The following is a 27,390-nucleotide window of genomic DNA, read 5'->3' as shown; positions in this document are numbered from 1 at the left end:
ATTTTTAGTTGTTTTTTTCTGGTTGTAAGGATGGGGTGACAACTTCCAAGCTTTTACACGTCAGCACTGAAACTGGAAGTCCTATTTGTTATTAATCTTTAAGCAGACATATTGCTACAGAAGATGGACTTCAAATTAGAATAACACAAAGTTATACCACTAATCGCCTTTTAAAAATATTTTAGTGTTGACAAGATTTCTCTGAATATCATTTCTAAAATCAGTATCGAATTTCTCTAATCCATTATCGTTTTTAAACTCTCCCATTTAAAATGGACTTTAGTGTCTAACCTGCCTGTGAAATGAACCAGATCAACATCCTGCCATCATGTAACGTGCTCTTAGTACCTGGACCACATAGCAGAGTAAGATTCATATGGCTCATACATTTTAGTCCCAAAAATTACCAGCAGCTTCTGCAGGGTGTGAAGTGAAGGCTGCTGGAAGGTCATGCTACCTCAGTGCCTCACAACCCAGCAAAGGCGACAGCGACCTGGACTCCCACAGCTGAGGATTAAACCAGTCATCGTCCCTAGCAGAGCCTGGCTGACTAGGCATTTAGTGTGCAGGATGCTCCATGCGTGGAAATTGCCTTTGGCTCCAGGTATTAGGCAGTAGTTTGTGTATTTCTCTGTGCACAGTTTCCACAGGCCTGATCTTCGCTCCCAAACCCACTCAAACCACAGTTCGGCCGCTGGAGGGAAATCGAGCTTCCCTAGCCCACTGCAAAGTCCTTGGGGTCAGGCCACAATCTGAACGTCCCGCTTTTCTAGTTTAGACCTATAGAAGTAGCCCTCCTGCCCAGTTCCTAAGAAGCTCAATGCCGATTGGATCTTGCCGCGCCCAATGGGAGGCCACGCCCTGCGTGGGTCAGTCTTGGTCGAGCGGAGGGCGCGCAGCTCCACCGTTGCCAGGACGCCGCGTAAACACCCGAGCGCGCGCAGCCAGGTGCGCTCCTTGGGGCTGCTGGCTGCTGCGTTTGCGGCGGGAGGTGGTGGCCGCGGTCCCACGAGAGGAGGTATTTTTCGTCAGCCAAGATGGTGAGCCAGTTGGGGGACTCGAAACTACTTGTTTATTTGTTGATTTAAATCTAGTTTGGCGCTCATTTGCTTCTAAAAAAGGATTTTAAGTGCTTAATCTGGGCATTAATTGGGGAACTTGTATTTGCTTTCGGAGGCCTCAGGTGCTATTAGAAGGGACGCTCGCGGTGGTTTCCAGCCTTTTTGGCTCTTTTCGGATAGTGTATTAAATACATCTTTAAATCTGCCCAATAGAACCTCTGAAGAAATAAGTAGAAATAAAGGTGTAGGAGAAAGCGAATGGATAAATAGCAGCAGCGAGTTGACCTGTTAGACTTATATTAGGAAAACCTGAGCAGCTTCTGAACAGCAGTTTATGGCCCTGTGTTGGTAGTCGTGGTGGTGGTGGTGGGTGGAATGAGGGGAGGAGAAATTCCCGGGTGGTAGTAAAGATATGGGTCTGTAGGGTGCGATTAATCCTAGCACAGCTATTTTTTAGCTGCAGAAACTTGGGTAAAGTTACTTTTCATGTCTCATCCATAAAATAGGAAATAATAGCAGTACCTATTTGATCGATATGTGAACATATTTATCTACCCCGTTTACTTTTTATTCGGTATACTCCTTTGAATTTAGGAAGGAAGCCAGGCTCTTTGTGTCCTTTGTTACTAAGGTTTATATCAATATATTTTTTTAGATTTTGGAATATCAAAATATGCATCTTTTTTTCTTCCATCGTAGGCTTCCAAAAGGAGAAATATGAGCTGTAGTGAAAGGCATCAGAAATTAGTAGATGAAAACTACTGCAAGAAATTACATGTCCAAGCGCTAAAAAACATCAACAGTCAAATCAGGAATAGAATGGTGCAGAATGAAAATGATAACCGTGTTGAGCGCAAGCAGTTTCTCAGATTATTACAAAATGAACAATTTGAGTTGGATATGGAAGAGGCCATTCAAAAGGTAAGTTTTTCTATTCATTGTTACATTTTGTTTTCTCCATTTTGCACCTTGGAAATGATGAAAGTGAGCTGCTAATGCTGGAAACGAGTAGATAAACAGCAGCAGCAGGTAAGGGATGCCGGATTGTGCCTCAGCTCAGTGTAATCGGAAAGAGCTGGGTTTCTGGAGCCGGCCTGTCTTTGAATCCTACTACTGCTATACCTTAGCCACGGACCCTTGAGTAAGTTGCTTTTACTTTTTTTTTTTTTTTCTTTTTTTTTTGAGACGGAGTATCGCTCTGTCACCCAGGTTGCAGTGCAGTGGCACGATCTTGGCTCACTGCAACCTCCGCCTCCGGGGTTTAAGCGATTCTTCTGCCTCAGCCTCCCGAGTAGCTGGGACTACAAGCGCCTGCCACCTGGCCTGGCTAATTTTTTAATTTTTAGTAGAGACGGGGTTTCACCATAATTGACCAGGCTGGTCTGAAACTCCTGACCTCGTGATCCGCCTGCCTCGGCCTCCCAAAGTGCTGGGATTATAGGGGTGAGCCACCACGCCCGGCCTGCTTTTTTATGCTTTTTCTATAAAATGGGGAATAATAATAGTACCTCCTACTTAGGGTTGTTTTAATAATGAGTTAATACATGCAAGGCCCTTGGAATAATGCCTGATGTAGAATAAGCACTCAGATTTTTTTAACATAAATATGAACTCAGTCATTACTACAAGTTTTGTTCATGTAAGTACAATTGTGTTGCCTTTCATAAATTTCTAAAAACAAAAGTTTAAGGGTGCCTTTAAAAAATTTACTGAAATTAACGTGTACATTATTAAGTGGTAGAAAATGAACACTTTGGTATATCTCAACATTTTAAGGGATTAAGGTGGTAGAAAAGGGAAACTAATAAGAATCGAGACATTACAGAAGTGAATTCTTATAAATACATGAAAGGTATTCTGCTATGTCAGTAGTTTTTGAGTACCTGCTGTATGTTAAACATTTTGGAGGATTTTGTGGAGAATAACAAAAGCAAATTTAAAAAATGGTATCCACCCTTCTGTGTTCCAAATTCAAAAGCTTAGATACGATTTTTTTTTTTTAACTCTGCGAAAGCAGATCTTAGGGGTTGGATATTTTTCCTATTCTTTTTATTATTTTTTCTTTAATTTGAAAGAAAATCCCAGGTATCAACACCAACTCTTTCCTACATACTTAAGAATACATCTAACAAAATATGGATGTTTTCTTATATGGAGTACCATACTATTATCTCGCCCATTCCATAAACACATTTCTGTGATTGTGTCAAAAATCTGCTTTTACAGTTGGTTTGTTTTAACCAAGATCCAAGCAAGGTTCATACGCTGTATTTGGTGGTTATGTCTGTTTAAGTCCCTCTTAATTGAAAACAGCCCCTCCTTCACCTTTTTTTTTTGACTTCATGTTTTTAGCTTAGTTGTTAAACTAAGCCAGTTGTTTTATCTAGTAGCCCACATTCTGAATATATATGTTTGCTTCCTCATGGTCCTTTAATTTATTTCCCTATCTGTTATATTTCCTCTAAATAGAACCTAGTCATAAAGACGCAGTTAGATTGCGGTCCACCTTTTTTTGTGAGAATACTCCATAGGTGACGCTGTCCTTGTCATTGTGTCACAACAGGGAGCACATGAGGTCTGGTTGTTCCACTTTTAGTGATACCAGTATTGATCAGTGGGTTTAGGGAGACAGTCTGGTTTTTCCACTGTAAAGGTTCCCATAAACTTTCATCTGTGGTTTCACAAAAGAATTTTTTCTTTCATTAGTGGTTACAAAAACTGATTTTCTGATTCTTTTACTCCTTTCACATTTAATTAGCTGAAATTCCTTTGTAAAGAACGTTAGCTCGGGCCAGCGCAACTGCTCACTCCTATAATTCTAGCACTTTGGGAGGCCAAGATGGAAGGATCGCTTGAGCCCAGGAGTTCAAGGCTGCAGTGAGCTATGATCTTGCCACTGCACTCCAGCCTGGATGACAGAGACCCTGTTCCCCTGCCCCTGCCCCACAAAAAAAAAAAAAAAAAAAAAAGAAAAAGAAAAAGAACTTGTATTATTGACTAGGGTTATTTATTCTTACTGAAAAAGGAAACTTAATTTTCAGAGTAAAGAGTTGGTGTCCTATTTTCTTCCATTGGTGTCTACCTATCTTGTGGTTGTTTTATAAAATTTTGTTTTTAGTTTTTGATTTTGTCTCTTTTTAAAAATACCTTTATGGACTAATAGATATTTATGTACTTTATTGCATTTATTATTTTTGATGCTCAAATTATCTCATCCTTGGCCATTGGATGCCCTTTTATATTGCCTCTGTGTTTTTTTTTTTGTTTGTTTGTTTGTTTGTTTGTTTTTTTGAGACAGAGTCTTCATCTGTCTTTCAGGCTGGAGTGTAGCCGCACCATCTTGGCTCACTGCAACCTCTACCTTCTGGGCTCAAGAGATTCTCCTCCCTCAGCCTCCCAAGTAGCTGGGATTACAGGCCTGCACTACCATGCTAGGCTAATTTTTGTATTTTTAGTAGAGATGGGATTTCACCATATTGGCCAGGCTGGTCTTGAACTCCTGACTTCAAGTGATCCGCCTGCCTTGGCCTCCCAAAGTGCTGTGATTACATGTGTCAGGCACTGTGCCCAGCCCTCTGTGCCCTTTTGACAATATTTCCTTAATCTTTGATAGCTTCCTTGCTTTCTGTCAAAACAAAATGTTCTAGGCTTGTGATAATTTTATGTGTCAACTTGACTGGGCCTTGGGGTTTCTAGGTATTTGATAAAACATCATTCTGGGTGTTTCTGTAGGTTGTTTTGGATGAGATTAGCATTTAAATCTGTAAACTGAGTATAAAGCACATTGCCCTCCCTAATATAGGTGGGCCTCATCTGATCAGTTGAAGGCCTGAATAGAACAAAAAGATTGACCTTCCTTTGAATAAGACAGAATTCTTCATGCCTGATTGCCTTTCAGCTGGGACATTTGCTTTTTTTTTCTTGTCATTGAATTGAAACTAAAACATTGGCTCTTTCTGGGTCTTGAGCCTGCTGGTTCTCAGGCTTTAGGACTCAAATGAGAACAAAACCATTAGTTCTTCAGCTTGCCAGCTCACCTTGCAGATCTTAGAACTTGCCTGCCTTCATAATCACTCACTCTAGAGAACCCTGACAAATACAAAGCTTATCTCTTATATTTCTTGTCCTACACCTGGAATCAGCCATTGTGCTAGGAAGCCCTGTTATCATTTAGTGGAAATAATATTTCAAGAAAACTTGGGTGCTAGGTTTACTCATAATACTTGGGTTATAATTGCTTCCAGGTCTTTTCAGTGAACAATCTTGGAAATATGCATATTTTTAACTTTTTATTTTGAGATAAGTTTATCTCAAAATTTATAGGAGAGTTGCAAAAATAGTGTTGAGAATTTGCATATACCCTTCACCTGACTACTTCTTAACATCTTACATAGATGAAAATCATAAAAAAGTTATCAAAATAGAGAATTTACCTTTGATAGAATACTGTTAACTATGAGATTTATTCAGATTTCATCAGTTTGTCCACTAATGTCTTTTTTTGCTAGTTGAGGACCACAGATTGCATTTAGTTGTCATGTCTCCTTAGTTTTTAGCCTTGAGAGGAATATGACTATGTCCTGAGTCACATAGCATGCTGCTACAACTTCTGCTTTTCCAATTACAGATTAAATCCTCCTTATTCTTGTTCTGTAAATGATTAGGAAAGACACCAGAGATAAGACCCCTCAAGATCATTACCCTTTCTCATGGAATGTTCCTTGGAATGCAACTAATTAAATTGCTATAATATATACACTGACCTTATATGGAAAATGTTGCAACCCTGTTAAGCTTCTCTATCTCTACCTATATAAGTTAAACCTTAACTTCCCCATGTTGGAACAATGACCCATTATTTTGCAGTTTGTGTTTCCTGAGTGGCTATCCTCAAGCTTTGCACTTGAATAAACTATAGTCATATATATGTACACACACACACACACACACAAACACACACATATATATATATATTTTTGAGGCAGAGTTTCACTCTTGTTGCCCGGGCTGGAGTGCAATGGTGCAATCTTGGCTCACTGCAACCTCTGCCTCCTGAGTTCAAGTGATTCTCCTGCCTCAGCCTTCCAAGTAGCTGGGATTATAGGCATGCGCCACCACGCCCGGCTAATTCTGTGTTTTTAGTAGAGACGGGGTTTCTCCAAGTTGGTCAGGCTGGTCTCCAACTCCCAACCTGAGATGATCTGTCCTCCTCCGCCTCTCAAAGTGCTGGGATTACAGGCATGAGCCACTGTGCCCGGCCAGTCATTGTTTCTCCTCCATTCTTTGTCTCCTCTAGTTTGTAAGAATTCTTCACTTTTTCCTGTCTTTCATGACCTTGACAATTTTGAAGAGTACACGTTAGTTGCTGTAGTAATTTTCAATTGCTAAGTAACAAATTACCACAAACTTAGCAGCTTAAAACAACACCCATTTATTATCTCAGTTTCTGCAAGTCAGAAATCTAGGTGTGGTGTAGCTGGGTTCTAAATATATTCCTGAGAGATAATTGAAGGCATATATCTACATAAAACTCATACATGAGTGTATATAGCAGCATTATTCATAACACCCAAAAAGTAGAAACAACCCAGATGCCAATCAGCTGATAAATGGATAAACAAAATGTGTTACATCTGTACAACGGAATATTACACAGCCATAAAAAGGAAAGAATTACTGATACATGCTACAACATGTTAAAAACATTATGCTAATTGAAATAAACCAGATACAAAAGGCCACATATTGTGTGAATTCATTTATATGAAATATCCAGAATATGCAAATCCATAGAGACAAAACATAGATTAGTGGGTGGCAGGGATTGGGAGAAAAGGTGAGAGGAATAGTGAGTGACTGTTAGTAGGTTACAGGTTTCTTTTGGGGTGATGTAAACATTCTGGAGTGTTGACATTTTATGCCACACACAAATGTAGACACGGATGTGCTATATATAGTGTGTACACACAATCATCTATATAGATCTATGGCATTTATAAAAATATATTTATAACATGGCAGCTTTATAGCTGCCATTAGCACAGATGTTTATAATATATAGCAGAATTATTCATAAATGTCAAAATTTAGAAGCAACCAAGATGTCCTTCAATAGATAATGGATAAACTGTGATACATCCAGATAATGGAATATTATTCAGTGCCAAAATGAAATGAGCTATGAAGCCATGAAAAGTTGTGGAGGAATTTTAAATGCACATTACTAAGTGAAAGAAGCCAGTCCAAAAAGGCTCCATTCTGTATAATTCCAACTATGTGACATTCTGGGAAAGGCAAAACTACGGAAACAGTAAAAATGTAAGTTGTTTTTTTAGGATTTTAGGTGAGGAAGGTTTGAATAGACAGACCACAGAGGATTTTTAGGGTAGTGAAATGATTGTGTACAATACTATTATGGTAGATACATATGATTATGCATTGCCAAAACCCATAGAATGTGTACCACCAAGAATGAACCTTAATGTAAACTATGGACTTTGGGTGATAATGATGCATAGGTTTAAGTAACGTAAATACAGGTTTATTGAGTGTAACAAATGTACCAGTCTAATGGAGGAGGTTGATAGTAGGGGAGGCTGAGCATGTGTGGGGACAGGGAGTATATGGGAACTCTGTGTACTTTCTGGTCAATTTTGTTGTGAACCCAAAACTTCAAAGTCTATTTTTTTTAAGGATCTGGAACGAAATAGTGGTTATAGACACACAATATTGTGAATATACAAAATCACTGAATTGTGAATTGTAAAAGGTGAATTTTATGCTATATGAATTATATTTCAATTATTAAAAAATAACATGTACTAAGAATATTACATAAATAGCATCAAACTGTATGTAATCTTTTGGAATTAGCTTTTTTCACTTAGCGTAATTCCTGGAGATTCATCCAAGTTTTGCTTGCATTCTTTTTTATTGCTTCAGTTCTTTTTATTGCTGAGTACTATCCCATTGTATGGATGTACCACAGTTTATTTGACCATTCACAGGATGAAGGATGTCTTGAGTATTTTCAGTATTGGCTATTATGAATAAATCTGCTGTAAACATTTGTATACAGGTTTTTAAATAAAAAGTTTTTATTTCCCCTTTAAGAGGTAAATGGTTAAGAGGTACAATTGTTGAGTTGTATGATAATTGCATGGAGGCTTTTTTTTTTAAAGAGACAGGGTTTGCTCTGTTGCCCAGCTGGAGTGCAGTGGCGTGATCGTGGCTTACTGCAGCCTTGAACTCCTGGTCTGAGGTGGTCCTCCCACCTCAACCTCCTGATGTAGCTAGAACTACAGATTTGTGCCACCACACCTGGCTAATTTTCTGTAAAGACGGCATCTCTCTATGTTGCCCAGGCTGGTCTCAAACTCCTGGCCTTAAGGATCCTCCTGCCTTAGCCTCCCAAAGTACTGGGATTACAGGTGTAAGCCACAGCACTCAGCTGCATGTTAGTTTTATATCAAACTATCAAGCTGATTTTCAGAATGCCTGTACCATTTTACATTCCCACGCAGCAATATATGAGTAATAGTTTCATGCCAGCATCTGGGGTTGGCACTGTTTTTTGTTTTGGCCATTCCAATAGGTACGTACCAATATCTCATTGTAATTTTAATTTGCATTTCTTGATGGCTAATGATGTTGAACATCTTTTCATGTGTTTTCATTAGATACTGAATTTAATCAAGCCTCAAGATCTTTCTGCCATTTTACAGGAAATATAAAAGAGAAATAAGTTCAGTGATATATCCTGGGGAAGCAATCAGTCAAATGCAAAATGTGGAACATTCTACGGGATGTGTGTCCTAATTTCTATAATAAATCAGTGGCTTGGGGGAAAAACGTATGTAGAGAGGTGATTGTTACAGAATATAAGACTTAAGAAAAATAATAATTAGATGCAATATGTGGATCTTGTTTGGATTTTGATTTGAGCAAACCAACTAGAAAAGTATCTTGAAACAACTGGGGAAGCTTGAATATGGACATGGTATTAGACATTAAGGAATTATTGTTAATTAGACATGTTGATGACATGATTGTTTTAAAAAATTCTGATCAGGTAGATATTTGTACTGAATTATTTACATGGTAAATGACATGATGTCTAGGATTGTTTTAAAACACCCTAGCAGAAAAAGAATAAGGGAAAAAAGAGTGAAATGGAAGGTAGAGAAAAAAGATTAGCAGAATGTTGACAGTTTTTGAAAACATGGGTGGTGGGTACCTGAGAGTGTACTTTAATATTCTTCTTGCTATTGGCAATACTTGAAATTTTCCATGATAAAATGTTTTGAAAAAGTATTTATTAAAACGACATTTTGTATTTTAAAATAAAACATCAATTGTTGGCCTTAAGGAATTTAGTTTTCTGTTATAAAACAAATTCAACCTTGATGAAAAAAATCTGATTCTAGAGCACAAACAACAAAGTTACATTTTTCGTTCAGGCAGAAGAAAACAAGAGATTGAAAGAACTCCAGCTCAAACAAGAAGAAAAACTGGCTATGGAATTGGCAAAACTAAAGCATGAAAGTCTAAAGGATGAAAAGATGAGGCAACAAGTAAGAGAAAACAGGTATCTTGGTTTCTCTAAATTTCATTTATTTAGTCTTTATCTTTAAACTCTTACGTAATTCTTAGCACCTGAAAGTGAAATTTCTTTGTTTATATCTTTTCACTTAGTTAATATTTTGCCTGGAAATACTTATTGCTTTAAGTTCTATAAATATTTATTTGAGAAAATAAGTTGTATTCATGGAAGTGCGAATATTTACAGTGAAAAATAAATATCAGTCCCCCTGCTCTTTCCTTTATGCATAAATTTTAAAATGACCTCTTATAAAAAATGAATTCCTAATCTTAAGAGGAACCTTAGGTAATAACTAGTTTAATTTTATACCTCTACATACATTTCCTACAGTATTTTTGGAATGACTCTTGAGCCTGTGTTTCAGTACCTCTAGTAACTGCAGTAGGAACTTTTTAAAAGTTTAATGTTAAATAATCTTCCCCCCCATTGTTTTAAAATTAATTTCTCTGTAACTTCATGCATCTATCTTCTTTAGGATGTCCTTTCATACATTTGAACACACTAAATGTTTTCTTCTATAAGTTAACTATCCCTTGCTCCTTCAGTTGTTTCTTATATAACCTGGCTTTAAGTTTATTCATCATCCTGGTTTCTTCTCTGATTACAGTTTAAATTATTAGTGTTCCTTAGTGGCCCCCACCCTTCTGTGTAATACTCCAGGAAAGACTGCCAGCTACTCCAGATGACAGGACATTATTCTAGAATGTTTCTTGATCCTGCCTAACGTCGAATTACTTTTTAGGAACAGCCTTGTCACAGTGTTAATCAAAACTCAGGGCCAAGTAAATGCTAATCATATACTTATGTAATTGAATATATTGGAAATGTACTTTGATAGTTATTACATTTTATCTTAATTGAGCAGGATGTCTACAGAATATTACAGGAATCATGGATGAGCTTCAGGGATTTTTGAACCTTGTTAAATTATATTAATGTGTTTGGCAAATGTATCCTTGTGTATTTTTCTGGCTCCACAACTCTAATCAGATTCTCTAAGAGATTACTGATCCTTAGAAAAGAAATTTAGAATTACCGCTAAAATCTGCATATTGTTCTAGTCTCAAACTATCTTTTTGGACCCTAATTCTCCAGTCATCATTAGCTGTTACTCATGGTTTTTTTTAATCACCTGAAGATGAAATATTTCTTATCTCTAATTCACTGAAAACAAGAATTAAATAGAAGAGCTTTTCACTTGTAGCAATTGCAGATTAGGTTATTCAGATAACTGTTCCTCCTGAGAAAACATCTAGGAAAAGCATAAAATTAAGATCTGTGAAAGGAAGGAAACCAGAATGTGAGCTTGGCATTTGTAGTGGCATTTCCTCTAGAGGTTTCTGCTGATTCCAAAAAATGGCTGAGAGTTAAGTGAAGCAGAGCTTGGCCAATAAGCATATGGCAGTATGTTCAACAGCATTCTACAAGCTGTACACTTAAGATTTGTGCACTTTAGTGTGTGTTTTACTTCAGTAATACAGAATTAGATTTTATTAGATAGACATAGATTAAGGGATAATCTATGAAAAGGTTCTGGAAAATATTCAGAATAAAGCATGGAGAGACAAAAGGACAGAAAAATACAGATGAGAATTTAAAAGAGGTATGGGCTATGGTACAAAATTCTAGCAGATGTATTAATATAATTTTAGTCCTGGTAGAGAGGTGAAAGAGGATAATACAGAAGCATTATTTGAAGAGATGCTGGCCAGGAATTTTCAGAAAATTGTAAGTAATGAAAACTATACTTTCAATAATCCTAATAAAACTTTTAAAATCAAACAGTAATAGAAAATCATTAAAAAAGCAGCCAGAACAAAAAAGATTATTACCTCCAAAGAGACAACAGTAAGAAGTATGACTTAATCCTGAATAGAAACAGTTGAAATTAAGAGAGAGCAGATTTACCTGGGTATGAAAAAAATAGAATGAATGAGTAAGACCTAGTATTTGATAGCACAACAGGGTGACTAGCCTCAATAATAATTTCACTGGACATTTAAAAATAACTGAAAGAGTATAATTGGATTATTTGTAACACAAAGGATCAATGCTTGAGGGGATTGATACCTCATTTTCCATGATGTGATTATTATGCATTGCATGCCTACATCCAAACATCTCATGTACCCCATAAATATATACAAATATATACTGTGTACCCACAAAAACTAAAAGGAAAAAAGTGCTTGAGTATATACAAAAAAATTTACAAATCACGCAGAATTGTATACCTTGTGAAAACTGTTTTCAAACCAACTCATTCAGTTGAGTACTCTTTCACATAGAGTATGCTTCCTCTCAGCAGTGTCAGAATTGCTAAGAGTTTTTTTATTTTGTGCAAAAGCCATACTAAAATTTTGACTGTCATGCAGAAATGGACCATATTTCAAATTGGTATATTCATGTGCAAATTGGCAGGTCTAAATTCAGGGAAATGCTCTGGTGCTTAAAATGTATCCTAATTTATTTAAAACCACCTATATTAAGATTAAGTTTTTTTAATGTAAAAGAAATTAATTTTTTAAATGCATGGCACATTTAAAAAATCTTTGAAGTTTATTTTGAAAATATTTCTTTGAGCTCAGAAATGATAAGACTCCTGTTAATTGATTTTGGAACACATGGTTTTGTACTCCAAGAAAGTACTTAAAAGATAATTTAACTTTGCTGCTGTTTTTAACTGGAGTTGGGAAACTTACTGTTTATTTTTAGGAATCCTATTTTAAATTATGGCACTAAACAATTAGTAGTTCTAATTAATTGCCCAATTAATTAAATGTATTTATTACACAGTTAACACATACTGTTATGAAAGCAAAAGCAAGTACCTCATATCTCATTTATATTTAAGTTCAGCAAGAACCATTTCAAAGAAAAGACAGACACAGTTTTTCCTTCTTAATACTATTACCATTACCTTGCTAATACCAGTACAATTATGTTCTGGACTGATAGTCAAGCTGTTAATTCATAAAATAGATGAGATGAATTAAAAGAGCACAAAATAACATTTTCTGATAATGTTATTCTCAGAAATAACAAAAGATTGATCACCAATAGTCCTGCATTAAAGGGAATACTAGCAGTTCTTCATTAGGTATTGATAGAAGAAGAAAAATGACCCCAAGCTTAATTTTGGAACTGCAAGAGGTACATGTGTAGTAAATTTAGGTGAAATTTGAATGTATAAAACATTATGTCTTTTGGGAATTAAAACATGTAAAGAGTTAAAAATATGACAAAAATGAGATAGGAAGTAAATGAAGTTAAAGTCAAGAATCTTGCATTGTCAAATAATAATGGATAAATTTATTCTCCTGGAAACAAACATGCTGTAATATCTGTAATAAAAACTTGGAAAAGAAAATATAACTGACTAATAGAGAATAAAATGTGATAATGGGAATTGATGATTCCAAAAAGTCATATAAAAAAGAGTTAACATAGCAGGCTTGAAGCTGCTATCTTAGAAAGTCCTGCTTGTAAGTTTGGTCCTTGGCTGCTGTCTGGAAACTGGCCTTTTAAGAAGTTTCTTACCACCTTAACTGCTAAGAGTGACTCACTGTACCTAAACTGTGAAAACAATATGGATTATACTGAATACCCATTTTCTTTCTGGGAGTCTGAGATATTGGTACATTTTAAGTAGAGGGTGCCTAAGTTACCACCCCCAATTAGAACCTGGGCACTGAGTCTCTGATGAGCTCTAATGTCTGGCAGACATTTCACACGTCACAACTCATTGCTGGGGAATTAAGCATGTCCTGTGTGTTTCCACAGGTAGAGGCCTTTTCCACCTAGTTTTCTCTGGATTTCACCCCATGTGCCTTTTTCCTTTGCCAATTTTGCTGTGTATCCTTTCTTTAAAGTAAATCATAGCCGTTGAGTATAACTATATGCTGAGTCCTGTATCCTCCTAGTGAATCATCTAACCTGATGGTGGTCTTGGGAACCCCCAACACAGAAGCAAAAGGGAGAGAAGAGAGAACACAGGACAGGGAGGACAAGTAGAAAGAAGATACAAGCTTGTAAATGGAAACCCAATTATATTAGTAGTTATAGTAAACATATTTGAACCATTTACCAAAATTGATGAAATGTTGTATCAGAATAAAAAGAGCAACAGATTTTCAGAGGAATCCATTTATACACACTATTTTCTCTGTCCGTAGTAGAATTAAACTAGATGTAAGCAATTTAAAAAAAAAACAAACTAGGCAATCTTTATATGCTTAGGTACTTAAAAATGTGCTTCTACATTACCCTTTGGTCAAAAAGTACAGCTGCTTCTTGATGTACAATGGGTTCAGGTCCCAATAAACTACATTTCCAATTTATGACAGGTTTATTGGGATGCATCCCCATTGTAAATTGAGGAACCTACTGTAAATGCATATGGTTTTCTCACCATTGTAAAGTCAAACCATCATTAGTCAGAGACTGTCTATAATCCAAATTGAAATTAGAAAGTATTTTTAACAGAATAATAATGAAAATACCACATAGTGAAAGTGGCAGGATTGGATTGACATTAGCAAAATAGCAGAGTAGGCAGCTCCCAGCTCCCAGCCCATCCCTCCACCAGAAACATCAGAAAACAAGCAGAAACTCGCCGAACCAATTTTATAAGAACTTTGGACAGCATTCAAAGGTTTACTGCAATCAAGCGAATGCTGAAACAAGAAAAAGCCTAAAAATGGTAGGAAAGTTTTGTGATATCTTCACTTGCCCTTTCCTCATTCCCTCCTAGCTCAGAGGCAGGTAGCCTTTGTTCCCAGTGCAGGACCCTGGTCCGTGGTTCAGGAGGAGCAGAGCGGATCTTATTCACAAATTGTTGGGCATATCTGTTCTAACCTACCTTGGGGCTACCTGAAAACCTAACACAAGGCACCTGTTTTACCTCACTCAGAACTCATTTAGGCCAGAAGGACAAATTGCATCTCTGACAAGGATTTAATATCTGAAATATATAAAGAACTCATACAATTCAATAATTTTAAAAACCCAGTTCAAAAATGGACAAAGAACTTAGACGTTTCTCTAAAGAAGATGTTCAGTGAATGATAAGTACATGAAAATATACTCAACATTATTTGTCATTAGGGAAATGCAAATCAAAACCACAAGAAGAAACTGTTTCACATCTAATAGGCAATTTTAATAAAAGTAGTGGAAAATAATAGGAATTGCCAAGAAAGTGGAAAAATTGGAACCCTCAGAAATTGCTGTTAGAAATGTAAAATGATGGAGGTGCTATGGGAAAAAGTTAAACACAGGATTACCATATGAGCCAGCAATTCCACTCCTAGGTATAAATATACAAAAAATTCAATAGTGAGACTTAAATGGATACTTATATACAAGCATTTGGTGCAGCATTATTTACAATAGCCAAAATGTTGAAACAACCTGAATGTCTATCAGATAGGTAGATGAACAAAGTGCAGCATATATACACTATACAATATCCTTCAGTTATAAAAAAATAATGAAGCACTGATACATGCTAAAACATGAGTGAACCTTGAAAACATTATGCTAAGTAAGCCAGACATAAAAGGACAAGTATTGTATAATTCCACTTCTGTGAAATATCTAGAATAGGCAAATAGACAAAATGTAGATTAGGAATTAGCAGGGGTTAGGGAGAGGGAAGAATGGGGAGTTACTGTTTAAGAGGCACAGCATTTTGCTTTGAGGGGAATGAAAAAGTTTTGGAAATAGTGTTGATGATTGCAGATCACTGTGAATGTAATTAACACCACTGAGCTGTACACTTAAAAATGGCTAGGATGGCAAATTTTTGTTACATATATTTTCACACAGTAAAAAATGGTATAGAACTGAAAAAAAAAAAAAAACCCAACTTCTGGCATATAGTTAAGGCTGTTCCTCAAGGGTAGGTCTTAATCTGAAATAACTATATTAGGAAGACTCCATCTGGAATTATTAGAAAACAAACTGCAAATTCTCTTCTGGAATGATTACAAGAAGAATGTAGGAGGAAGGCAATAATAAAGATAAGAGCAGAAACGAGTGAGTTAGAATATAAACATAGAGTAGAATAAATAAAGCCAAGAATTGTGCCATAAAAAGGTGAATAAAATTGATGACCCCTTGGTAGGAATGATAGAGTAAAAGAGAATGCACAAATAACCAGTTTTTGGAATGGATAATGGGATATCACTATAGATCATACAAACACTTAATGGACCAAAGCAGGATATTACAAACAATTTTATGAAAATAAATTTGAAAACATAGATGAAATAGATAAATTCTTAGCACATTTTACCAAACTGATTGGCACAAGAAGAAATAGCTAAATGTTCCTATAACTTTTAAAGATATTGCATCTGTAATTTAACCTTGTCCACAAATAAACCTACAGGGCTATGTGAATTTTACCAAACATTCAGGACATAGTAACACCAGTGTTACATAGTTCTGTAGAACAGAGAAAGAGGAAGCACTTCCCAATTTGTTTTAATCAGATCAGTACCTGAAGAGGATATTATGAGAAACCTGTAGACTAATCTCTCTCATGAATTTAACTCCTGTAATCTGAAGTATTAATCAATATGAAATCCAGTGCTATATAAGAAAGATAAATCATCCTGACCAAATTTAATTTATTCCAGGAATGCAAAGGTGGTTTAACATTTTTAAAAATCAGTAAATGTAATTCATTTTATTAAAAATTATATGATTAGAAAAAGCGCATTGATATGAATCATCACTCTATGATTTAAAAAAAAAAAGAATGTAGCAAACTAGGGATAAAGGGAATTTACAGCAATATTACCCTTAATAGCAAAATGTTAAACACTTTTCTTCTGACATTGAAAAGAAGACAGGGATGCCTGCTCTGACAACTTCTAGTCATCTTTGTGTTATACATACTAATCAGTGCAGTAGGGCAAGAAAAAGCAAAGACAGGTGCCAGGATTGGCATTAAAGGAATAAAACTTTAATTATTCACAGATGATATGATTATATGTGTAGAAAATCCCAAAGCATCTACAAATAGCCGGATGGCTCATGCCTGTAGTCCCAGCACTTTGCAAGGCCAAGGCGGGTGGATCACCTGAGGTCAGGAGTTTGAAACCAGCCTAGCCAACATGGTGTAACTCCATCTGTACTCAAAACACAAAAAATTAACTGGGTGTGGTGGCACACAACTGTGGTCCCGAGCTGAGACAGGATAATCGTGTGAACCTGGGTGGCGGAGCTTGCAGTGAGCTGAGATCACACCACTGCACTCCAGCCTGAGTGACAGAGCAAGACACCGTCTCCACACACACACAAAAAGAAAGAATCTAAAAATAAGTAAGAATTAATAAATCATTCTACCAAAAAAGCATATGCACTTATGTTTACTGCTGTGCTATTCATAATAGCAAAGACATGGAATCAATCCAGTTGCCCATCAGTAGGAAATTGGATGAAGAAAATGTGGTACATATATACCATGGAATACTCTACAACCATAAAAAGAATGAAATTATGTCCCTTGCAGAAACATGGATGGAGCTGGAGGCCGTTATCCTAAGCAAATTAATGAACTAACAGAAAACCAAATACTGCATATTCTCACTTATAGGTGGGAGGTAAACATTGATTACACATAGACATATATGGGAACAACAGACACTGTGGACTACGAGAGGGTGGAGGAGGAGTGGGTTAAAAAACAACCCATTTGATTCTGTGCTCACTACCTGGGTGACAGGAGCTGTACACCAAACCTCAGTATCACACAATATTCCCATGTAACAAATCTGCACAGGTACCCCCAGTATCTAAAAGTTGCAATAAAAACTTAAAAACCACTTCAGTAGACAGTTTGGCAGCTTCTTAAAAAGCTGAACATGCATCTACTGTATGACCTGATCATTCCACCCCTAGGTATTTATCCAAGAGAAATGAAAGCCTATGACCACAAATAACTGGTACTCAGATTTCCATAGCAGCTTTATTTGCAATATCCACATACTTGAAAGAACTCAAATGTCTGTCAGCATGCGAATAGATAAGCATGTGAGTGGATATCGATAATCTAAAATAATATCCTGCAATAAAAAGGAGTAAGCAATTACTATATACAATAAATGGATGTATTTGAAAATACTGAGTGAAAGAAGCCAGAAAAAAAATGGTACCTGCAGTATGATTCCATGTATATGAATTCTAGAAAATTCATAATGCCTAAAGTGACAGCAAATTAGCTTGCCTCAGGATAAGTACAAACATAAAGGGGTAGAAGAGAGGTACCACAGGTTTATAAGGAAATGATTGGAATGTGTTCATGATCTTGATTGTGGTGATGGTTTCACAGGTGCATACATACATCAAAATTTAACAAACTGTATCCTTTAAACATGTTCAGTTTATTGAATACTGTACATCAATAAAACTGAAAACTAAAAAATTCAGTGATGTTGGGTATAAAGTTAGTATATAAACATTGTATTTCTGTAAATTATCAACATTTAGAAAATGAGATTTGAAAAATCTGTACAAGAATATGAAAAATACCTAATGAAAAGTATAAAACTACCAAAATAAAACACAGATATAAAACATTGATAGACTTTTAAAAAACCAAATAATTAGAAGGATACACTATGTTTATTGAAGACTCAGTAATGTAAAGATATTAGTACTTTCCAAATCAATTTAAGAATTCAGTACAATCACAGCCAGTTTTGTTTATTGTGAAGTCTGACAAGCTGATTCTAAAATGTATATGGAAATGAAAGTATCAAGAATGGCTAAGACAGTCTTTAAGAAGATGACAAAAATTGGAGACTTATCCAGGATATGAAGATGTATTATAATTTACGGTAGTTGAGATAGTGTGGTATTGACACAGGATAAGCAAACAGATAAATGTAGTAGAACACAGCAGTCCTTTTCAACCAGAAAATGTAAGCCCTCATGCCCTAACGACTTCCATTAAATATAATGAATGATCTCTCCTATGGATGTAAAATAATAACCCGCTGTATTCCCTCTGAGTAAATTAAAAACACAGTCACTCAGTTTTCTGTGAGGTTTTCATTTTCTTATGGTCCTAACAGTTAAATTTGGTTTTGTTTTTTTAAACAGCATTGAGCTCAGAGAATTGGAGAAGAAATTAAAAGCAGCTTACATGAATAAAGAAAGGGCAGCTCAGATTGCTGAAAAGGATGCCATTAAATATGAACAAATGGTAATCAGGTTTCTGGTCATTGTTTTTAGCTTCATTTAGAAAATAAAAATTAGACTTGTTCCTTAAAAAATTGTCATATTGTGTAAAGAATTTACATTGCTAGATTTCTTAAATATTTGTAAATTTTCAGATCCTTAAGATGTAGAAAATCCTGGGTGATTTCATTTTTAGTATTAGAGCCTTTCAGAAGCACAGGTTGCTGCTTAGAATGACCAGCTATATTCAGTAACTCCCAGCATTCTTTACAGTCTCTGATTATTCATTGACAAACTAGTACAGTACAGATTGTTAGCACGATAAGTATATTTTAGAATGTTATGAAATTTTTAATTTTTTAAATGTGTTTTTTAAGAGTAAAGTACTTGATAATTTTATGTAGGAAACTTTCCTGTTTTATAAAAGCTGTCTCTTTTTCTCGTGTTTCTCTTTGCTTTTATCCCCTTTTCTAACTCCTGATAGGGTACCAAGTTGAAGATAAGAGTTACTCTTGGACAAAGGAATCTCAGGCATACTCACTAGGAGTGTTACGCTGTATGAATATAAAATAGGGTTTACTGAATTAACAGTTAATTAAAAGGGTCCACATCATCCCATGAGCTCTCATTATCAAACAGAAGAGCCGGACAATTATATATGAATGTATATATACACATACATATCTATTGTGTATGTCCACATAAACATATGTACATACACACAGACACTCTTATAGGGGTGATATCAAAATACTTAACCAGTGCAGTGCAATATGGGTATCAATTAAGAATAGATGCCATAAATGACACATATATGTGTGTGGTGTGTGTGTACAATTGTGTTAGTATAGAAAATGTCTAGCGGGTACACAGCATGCTGTTAACAGCAATACCTTTAGGTGTGGCAGGTGATAAGGTGGAGAGACTTCATTTGCTAAGACATATAGTTCTGTCCTTTGAAAAAGAAAGTAGCACAAACAATATCCTGTTTGTCCAGTGGTTTGCAGTTTTAATTATTCTGATAGTTGAGGTTATTCAAGGTAGTTGTAGACGTTTTAATCTGACTCCTAAGAGAATTGCTATTTTCCAAATAAAAATCGATCCACAAAATCAAAGTCAAATACTTTTAGGACTTGACAAGGTGTCATGTAAGTACTAGTTTTGGCTTTTTCTCTGAGCCTTGGTTTTCTTATCTGTAATATGAGAACATTGTTTTCTGTAAGTGTGTGGTAATCTACACATAAATGTTATTGTCATCTCGTTTTTTAAGAAAGAATTTAGTAGAGCATGTACAAAGAAGATAATCAGAACAATTTTTGGTCAAGTCATATTATCAGAGTATATGTTAAAGGCTTCAGTCATGTCAGGAATGACATTCAGTATTCATATTTTAATCTGTTTACTCTTTATGTTTGATGCTGCTGACCATTCCATCATTTGGGATGTGATCATAAAAGTAAAGCGTAGTTTAAAAAATTGCCTCAATATATTTCATTTAAAACTTATTTTATTAAATGATTTGAAAAATGCTCAAAAGAAATAAGGGATTTAACCCATCCAAGAAGAAAGACTGTCTCTTGACAATGGGAATGGTCTTGAGTGAATCAAAAGCTGCAGAAAATACGCATAATAGCATCTGTGATTCTTTTCAGATAAAGGGCCTTTAATAAATCAGAAAGAGGAAACATCAAGGGCCAATGGCAGGAAAGAAAGTTTAGGCTAGGAGCTGCTCAAAGCCATTTAATAGCAGACCTGTAAGAAAGAGGTAGTACCATCTTTAAATAGCAGCTGATAAACAATGAAGCTAAAAAGGATGAAAATTGCCTAGCTCAGTTTATAAATAGAATAATAAGATAATGACTGCTTTAGCAGCTAAACAGTTATTAAGAAAGTACTTATAATTTTATTCATTGTTTTTTGAATGTGGAGTTATTAATAATCCTTATCAGGTATTGTCCTGGGAGAGCTACTTGAAAGGAGAGGAAAGCTTCTTTAGGGTCTGACTCATTATTCACACTCTGCAGGTAATAATAACTTACTTTTGCTTTTTAACCTAGACAGATGAAAAAATTTATGTAAAAGACTTTATAATATTCAATAACATTGGTGTAAATTATACTATCATACTATGTTCAAATTTGAAAATGGAAAGATCAATTTTGTTTGAATAACAGAAACGTGATGCTGAAATAGCCAAAACCATGATGGAAGAACACAAGAGAATAATAAAGGAAGAGAATGCCGCAGAAGACAAACGAAACAAAGTGAAAGCACAATACTATCTTGACTTAGAGAAACAACTTGAAGAACAAGAAAAAAAAAAGCAGGAAGCTTATAAGCAGTTGCTAAAAGAGAAACTCATGATTGATGAAATTGTTAGGAAGATCTATGAAGAAGATCGGTTGTAAGTTTATCCTAACTTTCTTACATGCCTAAATGTTCACTTTAGATTGATCGTAGGTTTGTTGTGAGGAACTGAAACACCTAGAACAGTGCCTAATACATAGTAAGTGCTCAATAAATATTAGTTATGAACACATAAATTGGGACCAACTCATTGTCATCTCTGTTAGCATGATTAATAAATGAATTATCTGATGATTAATAAATGCTTGTGATTGAATGACCTAAACCTTTGTTTTTCTTATATATGCCCATATCATATGTCAGAGGACATGTATTCTGATGAATTTTTTTGGTAGACAGCTTAAATATAGAGTGCTGCAAAGCTAATGTTTGTAGCATTTATGAAATAAGATGCATAAAACTTCATTAATAGGTTAGAGGAGACTATCACAGTATTTTACCCAAAGAAAAATTCATACCTGGCATTATATTTAGCACATAGTAAGCATTCAAAATGTTTGTTGCATGCACGAATGAAAAAAACTATAGTGTTTTTCTGTACATTATTATGAACAAAATGAAATTACTTTTTTATATTTTATTGTTTATGTTAAATCCATACTTGTAACTGCTTTTCAGGGAAAAACAACAAAAGTTAGAAAAAATGAATGCAATGCGAAGGTATATAGAAGAGTTTCAGAAAGAGCAGGCTCTCTGGAGAAAAAAGAAACGTGAGGAGATGGAAGAAGAAAACAGAAAAATCATAGAGTTTGCTAACATGCAGCAGCAAAGAGAAGAAGATCGGATGGCAAAAGTTCAAGAAAATGAGGAGAAAAGGCTACAGCTTCAGAATGCGGTATTAAAATAACCACTTCTTTAACACTATTAAATTCTGAAATATTAGTTACAGAATTTGGGTCCTATAAATATTTATGTTTTTTAAAAAATTTAATAGTTGACACAGAAATTAGAAGAAATGCTGCGGCAACGTGAAGATTTGGAACAAGTGCAACAAGAATTATACCAGGAAGAACAAGCTGAAATATATAAGAGGAAGCTAAAAGTAAGTTTCAGAAATGGAAAGAATGATTAACATAAAGAAGAATATAATTTTGAGATGAAGCAGAAGAGAAATAGTACATTTAAATCCAACCATACTGGTAATTACATTATATGTAAATGGTATACTACAGTTAAAAGACAGAAATTTTCAAGCTGGCTAAAAAGATAGACTCAGGCATCAATTTATAAACTATTATAAAAAGCATGATGCAACTATGTTGTCTAATCATAACTTAAATATCAAGACACATAGTTTAAAAGCAAAAGGATGGTGAAAGATATATAACATACAGACGTTAGTCAAAAGCAGGTTGGCGTTGCTATGTTAATATGAGACAAAGTCAACTTGAGGACAAGCAATTCATGATAATACAGTAAATTCATCTAGAAGATGTAATAGTCCTAAAGGCGTGTGAACCTAAATAATAAAGCTTCACAATACATGAAGAAAAACTGAAAGGAGAAATAGGCAAATCCACAATCAGAGTTCCAAGATTTTTTTTTCTTTTTTTCTTTCCAACTTTTACTTTAGGTTCAGGAGGTACATGTGCTGGTTTGTTACAGGGATAAATTTGTGTGTCATGGGGGTTTGGTGTAACATTATTTTGTCACCCAAGTAATGAGCATAGTACTTGATAGGTAGTTTATTGATCCTCACCCTCTTCCCATCTCCACCCTCAAGTAGGCCCCAGTGTCTGTTTTTCTTCTTTGTGTTCATGTGTACTCAATATTTAGCTCCTACTTACATGTGAAGACATGTAGTATTTGGTTTTCTATCCCTGCATTAATAAGCATAGGCTAATGGCCTCCAGCTCCATCCATGTTGATGCAAAGGATGTGATTTTGTTCTTTTTTATGGCTGTGTAGTATTCTGTGGTGTATATGTACATTTTCTTTATCCAGTCCACCATTGATGGGTATCTAGGTGGATTCCATATCTTTGCTATTGTGAATAGTGCTGCTATAAATACACACATGCATGTGTCATTATGGTAGAATGATTTATATTCCTTTGGGTATATACCCAGCAATGGGATTGCTGGGTCAAATGTTAATTGTTTCCATTATTTGAGGAGTCACCACACTGCTTTTTACAGTGGTTGAATTAGTTTACATTCCCACCAACAGTATATAAGCATTCCTTTTTCTCCACAACCTTGCCAGCATCCATTATTTTGTGACTTTTTAATAGCCATTCTGACTGATGTGAGATAGTGTCTCATTGTGGTTTTGGTTTGCATTTCTCTAATGATTAGTGATATTAAGCACTTTTTCATATGCTTGTTGGCTACATATATATCATCTTTTGAGAGGTGTCTGTTTATGTCCTTAGCCTATTCTTTATTTTTTAATTTATTTTATTATTTTTTTTTAGACAGAGTCTCACTCTGTCGCCCAGATTGGAGTGCAGTGGCGTGATCTCGGCTCATTGCAAGCTCCGCCTCTCGGGTTCATGCCATTCCTGGGACTACGGGCACCCACCACCATGCCCAGCTAATTTTTTCTTTTGTATTTTCAGTAGAGATGGCATTTCACCGTGTTAGCCAGGATGGTCTCAATCTCCTGACCTCATGATCCACCTGCCTTGGGCTCCCAAAGTGCTGGGATTACAGGTGGGAGCCACCACACCTGGCCAGCCTATTTTTTAAATAGGGTCGTTAATTTGTTTACATTCCTTAGAGATTATGGATATTAGACCTTTGTCAGATGCATACTTTACAAATATTTTCTCCCATTCTGTAGGTTGTATGTTTAGTCTGTTGATAACTTTATTTCCTGTGAAGAAACTCTTTAGTTTAACTAGGTCCCACTTGTCAGTTTTTGTTTTTGTTACAATTGCTTTTCGAGTCTTCATCATGAAATCTTTGCCAGGTCCTATGTCCAGAATGGTATTTCAATGCATAGTTCTCATTAATCTATAGACTAAGTAGTCAGAACCGCAGGATATAGTGTTGAAAGCAGTATCAATAAATTTGACCTGACATTTAGAGAATACTCCACCCAACAACAGCAGAATACAAATTCCATTCAAACATGGAACATTCACCAAGATAGATCATATTCTAGGACATAAAGGAAGTCTCAATAAATTTTCAAGGTTTTACATAATACCAGATATGTTTTCTGACAACAGTGGAATGAAATTAAAAATCAGTAATGAAAATATACCTGCAGAATCCTTAAATATATTATAATTAAACAATATATTTCTAAATAAGCAATAAGAAAAGGGGAATAAATCATATTGGAAATTAGAAAAATATTTCAAACTAAATTATTTAAAAAACAGCATATCAAAATATGTGACGTGCAGTTAATGCAGTGCTTCGAGGAAAGTTTCTATCTTTAAATGCATGTATTAGAAAAAAGAATGGTTAAAAATTAATGAGCCTATGTCTACCCACTTACACAGAAATGTTTATGCAGCATTATTCATAATAGTCTAAAAGTAGAAATAACCCAAAAGTAGAAATAACCCAAATGTCTGATGAATGGATAAACAAAATACAGTATATCCATGTAATAAAATGTTATTCAGCTATTAAAAGAATGACAGACTGATCATGCTAAAACATGGATAAGCCTTTAATTATAAATTAAAAAGTATGTGCCTCAAGAATGTTATATAAATGATATCAAACAGTATGTAACTTTTTCGAGTTGGCATTTTTATTCAGCATAATTTCCTGGAAATTCATCCAAGTTGCTTGTATTGATCATTTGTTAGTTTTTATTGCTGAGTAACATTCCATTGGTATGTATGTACCATTTTATTTGACCATTAAAGGGCATTTGGAATGCTTCCAGTATTTAGCTCTGATGAGTAAACTGCTGTGAACATTGAGGTAAAGCTTTTTGTATAAACATCAACTTTCATTTCTCTGCAATAAATGCTGAAGAATGTATTAGCTGGGTTTTGTGGTAATTGCATGTCAGCTGTGTAACAGACTACCAAAGTGATTTCCAGAACAGCTGTAGCATTTAACATTCCCATCAGAAATGTGTGAGTTACCCAGTCTGTCTGCATTCTCACCAGCATTTGGTGTTGCCACCGTTTATTTTTTAATTTTTTTCCTCCTCTGTCCTCAGAAGCTCAACAATTTTTTATTATAGCCACTTTTAAATATCCATGTAGTGATATCTTGTAGTTTTATTTTGCATTTCCCTGATGGCTAATGATGCTGAACGTCTTTTCATGTGCTTATCTGCCATCCTCTTCGGTGTAAGATCCCCTTTGGTGAAATAGTTCTTCGTGTCTTTTGCTGATTCTCTAATTGGGTTGTTTGTCCATTTATTGTTGGGTTTTGAGAGTTCTTCATATATTCTAGATAGTAGTCCTTTGTCAGGTGGGTGGTTTGCAAATATTTTCTCCTACTTTGTAGCTTTGTCTTCTCATCCTTTTAACGTGATCTTAGAGCATGGTTTTTCTTAGAGCAAATGTTTTCCATTTCTATGAAGTTCACTTTATCAGTTTTTCTTTTTATGGATCATGCCTTTGGTGTCAACTCTAGAAACTCTTTGCCTAGTTCTTGAAGAATTTCTCCTTCTTTTTCCTAAAAGTTTTTTGTTTTTGTTCTTGTGTTTTGTTGTGTGTGTGTTTGCTTTTCCATTTTACATTTCAGTCTGTGATGTGTTTTAATTTTTGGTGCAAACTATGAGACTTAAGTCAAATACGGTTTTTGCCATTGGATTTAGTCCAATTGTTCCACACCATTTGTTGAAGTGGCTGTTTCTCCAACGTTGAATTGCTTTTGCACCTTTCTTAAAACACAGCTGGCATGTTTGTATGGGTCTATTCCTGTGGTCTCTATTTTGTTCTGTTGGTCCTATGTATCCATCCCTCCACCAATACTACACAGTTCTGAATACTGCAGCTGTACGGCAAGTCTTAAAATTTTTTTTTTTGCTATTCTAGTTCTTTTGCCTTTCCATATGAATTTTTGAAGAATCTCTGTAAATAATTTTTGCTGGGATTTTGATAGGAATTGAATTAAATATGAATATCAGTTTGGGGAGAATTGATAAATTCACTATATTAAATTCATGAACACAATTTGGCTCTCCCTTTATTTAGATCTTTGAATTTTTTTCATCAGGATTCTCTAGTTTCAGCATACAAATCCTGTATGTGTTTGGTCACATCTGAGTATTTCATTTTTTGAGCGATTATAAATGGAATGTTAGCTTTTATTTTGGTGTCCGTGTACTCATTGCTAGTGAATTGATATTTTTGTGTTTATCTTGTATCTTACAACCTTGCTGAATTCACTTGTTAGCTGTAGGAATTTTTTTCCCTACATAGTCAGGCATGTCTTCTGCCCAGAGGTACAGGCTGTTTCTTCCTTTTTGATCTGTATATTTTTATTTCCTTTCCTTACCTTACATGCTGGCTAAAATTTCCAGCACCACTGGCTAGAGCTATGTTGAAGAAGAGTGATGAGAGTAGACATCACCTTTCCTTGTTGCTGATCTTAGGGGGAAGCATTAAGTTTTTAACCATTAAGTATAATGTTAATTATAGGTTTTTTGTAGGTGTTCTTTATCAAGTTGAGGAAGTTCTCTTCTATACCTGTTTCTCTGAGGGCTTCTTATCATGAAGGAGTGTTAAATTTTGTTAAATGTTTTTTTCTACTGATACAATTATATACTTTTTCTTCTTTAACCTAGTATGTTACATTGATTGATTTTTGAGTATTGAACCAGCCTTGCATCCCTGTAATAAACACTGCTTGGTCATGGTGAATAATTCTTTTAATGGATGATCTATTTTCTAATATTGGGTTAAGGATTTGTGCATCCATATTCATGAGGAATATTGGTCTGTAATTTTTTATATTGGTTGCAGGGTAATACTGTCTTCCTAAAATTAATGGGGAAATGTTTCCTCCTCTTCAGTTTTCTGGAAGAGATTGTGTAGAATTGGTGTTAAACATTTGATAGAATTTTCCAGTGAAACCATCCTGACTTGGGGTTTTATTTTGGGGGAATTTCAAGTTATTAATTCAATCTCCTTAATAGTGATAAGACTATTCAAATTACCTTATTTCATATTTGGTGAGTTTTGGTAGCTTGTGTTTCTCAAGGAAGTGATCCATTTCGTCTAAGTTGTCAAATTTATGTGTGTAT

The 27,390-nt window shown here is 35.2% G+C and overlaps 1 protein-coding gene across 1 annotated transcript in view; it reads left to right on the top strand.

Annotated features, from left to right (window-relative positions):
• Nucleotides 1-983: 983 nt before the first annotated feature.
• MNS1 (meiosis specific nuclear structural 1) overlaps nucleotides 984-27,390 on the top strand; it is a 33,042-nt gene continuing 6,635 nt past the window's right edge. Inside the window, 7 exon segments of the mRNA NM_001266861.1 lie at nucleotides 984-1,040; nucleotides 1,761-1,982; nucleotides 9,521-9,648; nucleotides 18,778-18,880; nucleotides 21,030-21,259; nucleotides 21,841-22,057; nucleotides 22,157-22,264. Coding sequence (NP_001253790.1) covers nucleotides 1,038-1,040; nucleotides 1,761-1,982; nucleotides 9,521-9,648; nucleotides 18,778-18,880; nucleotides 21,030-21,259; nucleotides 21,841-22,057; nucleotides 22,157-22,264 — 1,011 coding nt within the window. The 5' untranslated portion in view covers nucleotides 984-1,037.

The sequence above is a fragment of the Macaca mulatta genome, chromosome 7 (genome assembly GCF_049350105.2).
Source record: "Macaca mulatta isolate MMU2019108-1 chromosome 7, T2T-MMU8v2.0, whole genome shotgun sequence".
Lineage (NCBI taxonomy): Eukaryota > Metazoa > Chordata > Mammalia > Primates > Cercopithecidae > Macaca > Macaca mulatta.
Note: the sequence above shows the minus strand (reverse complement) of the source record. Positions and strands in the feature narration are given on the sequence as shown.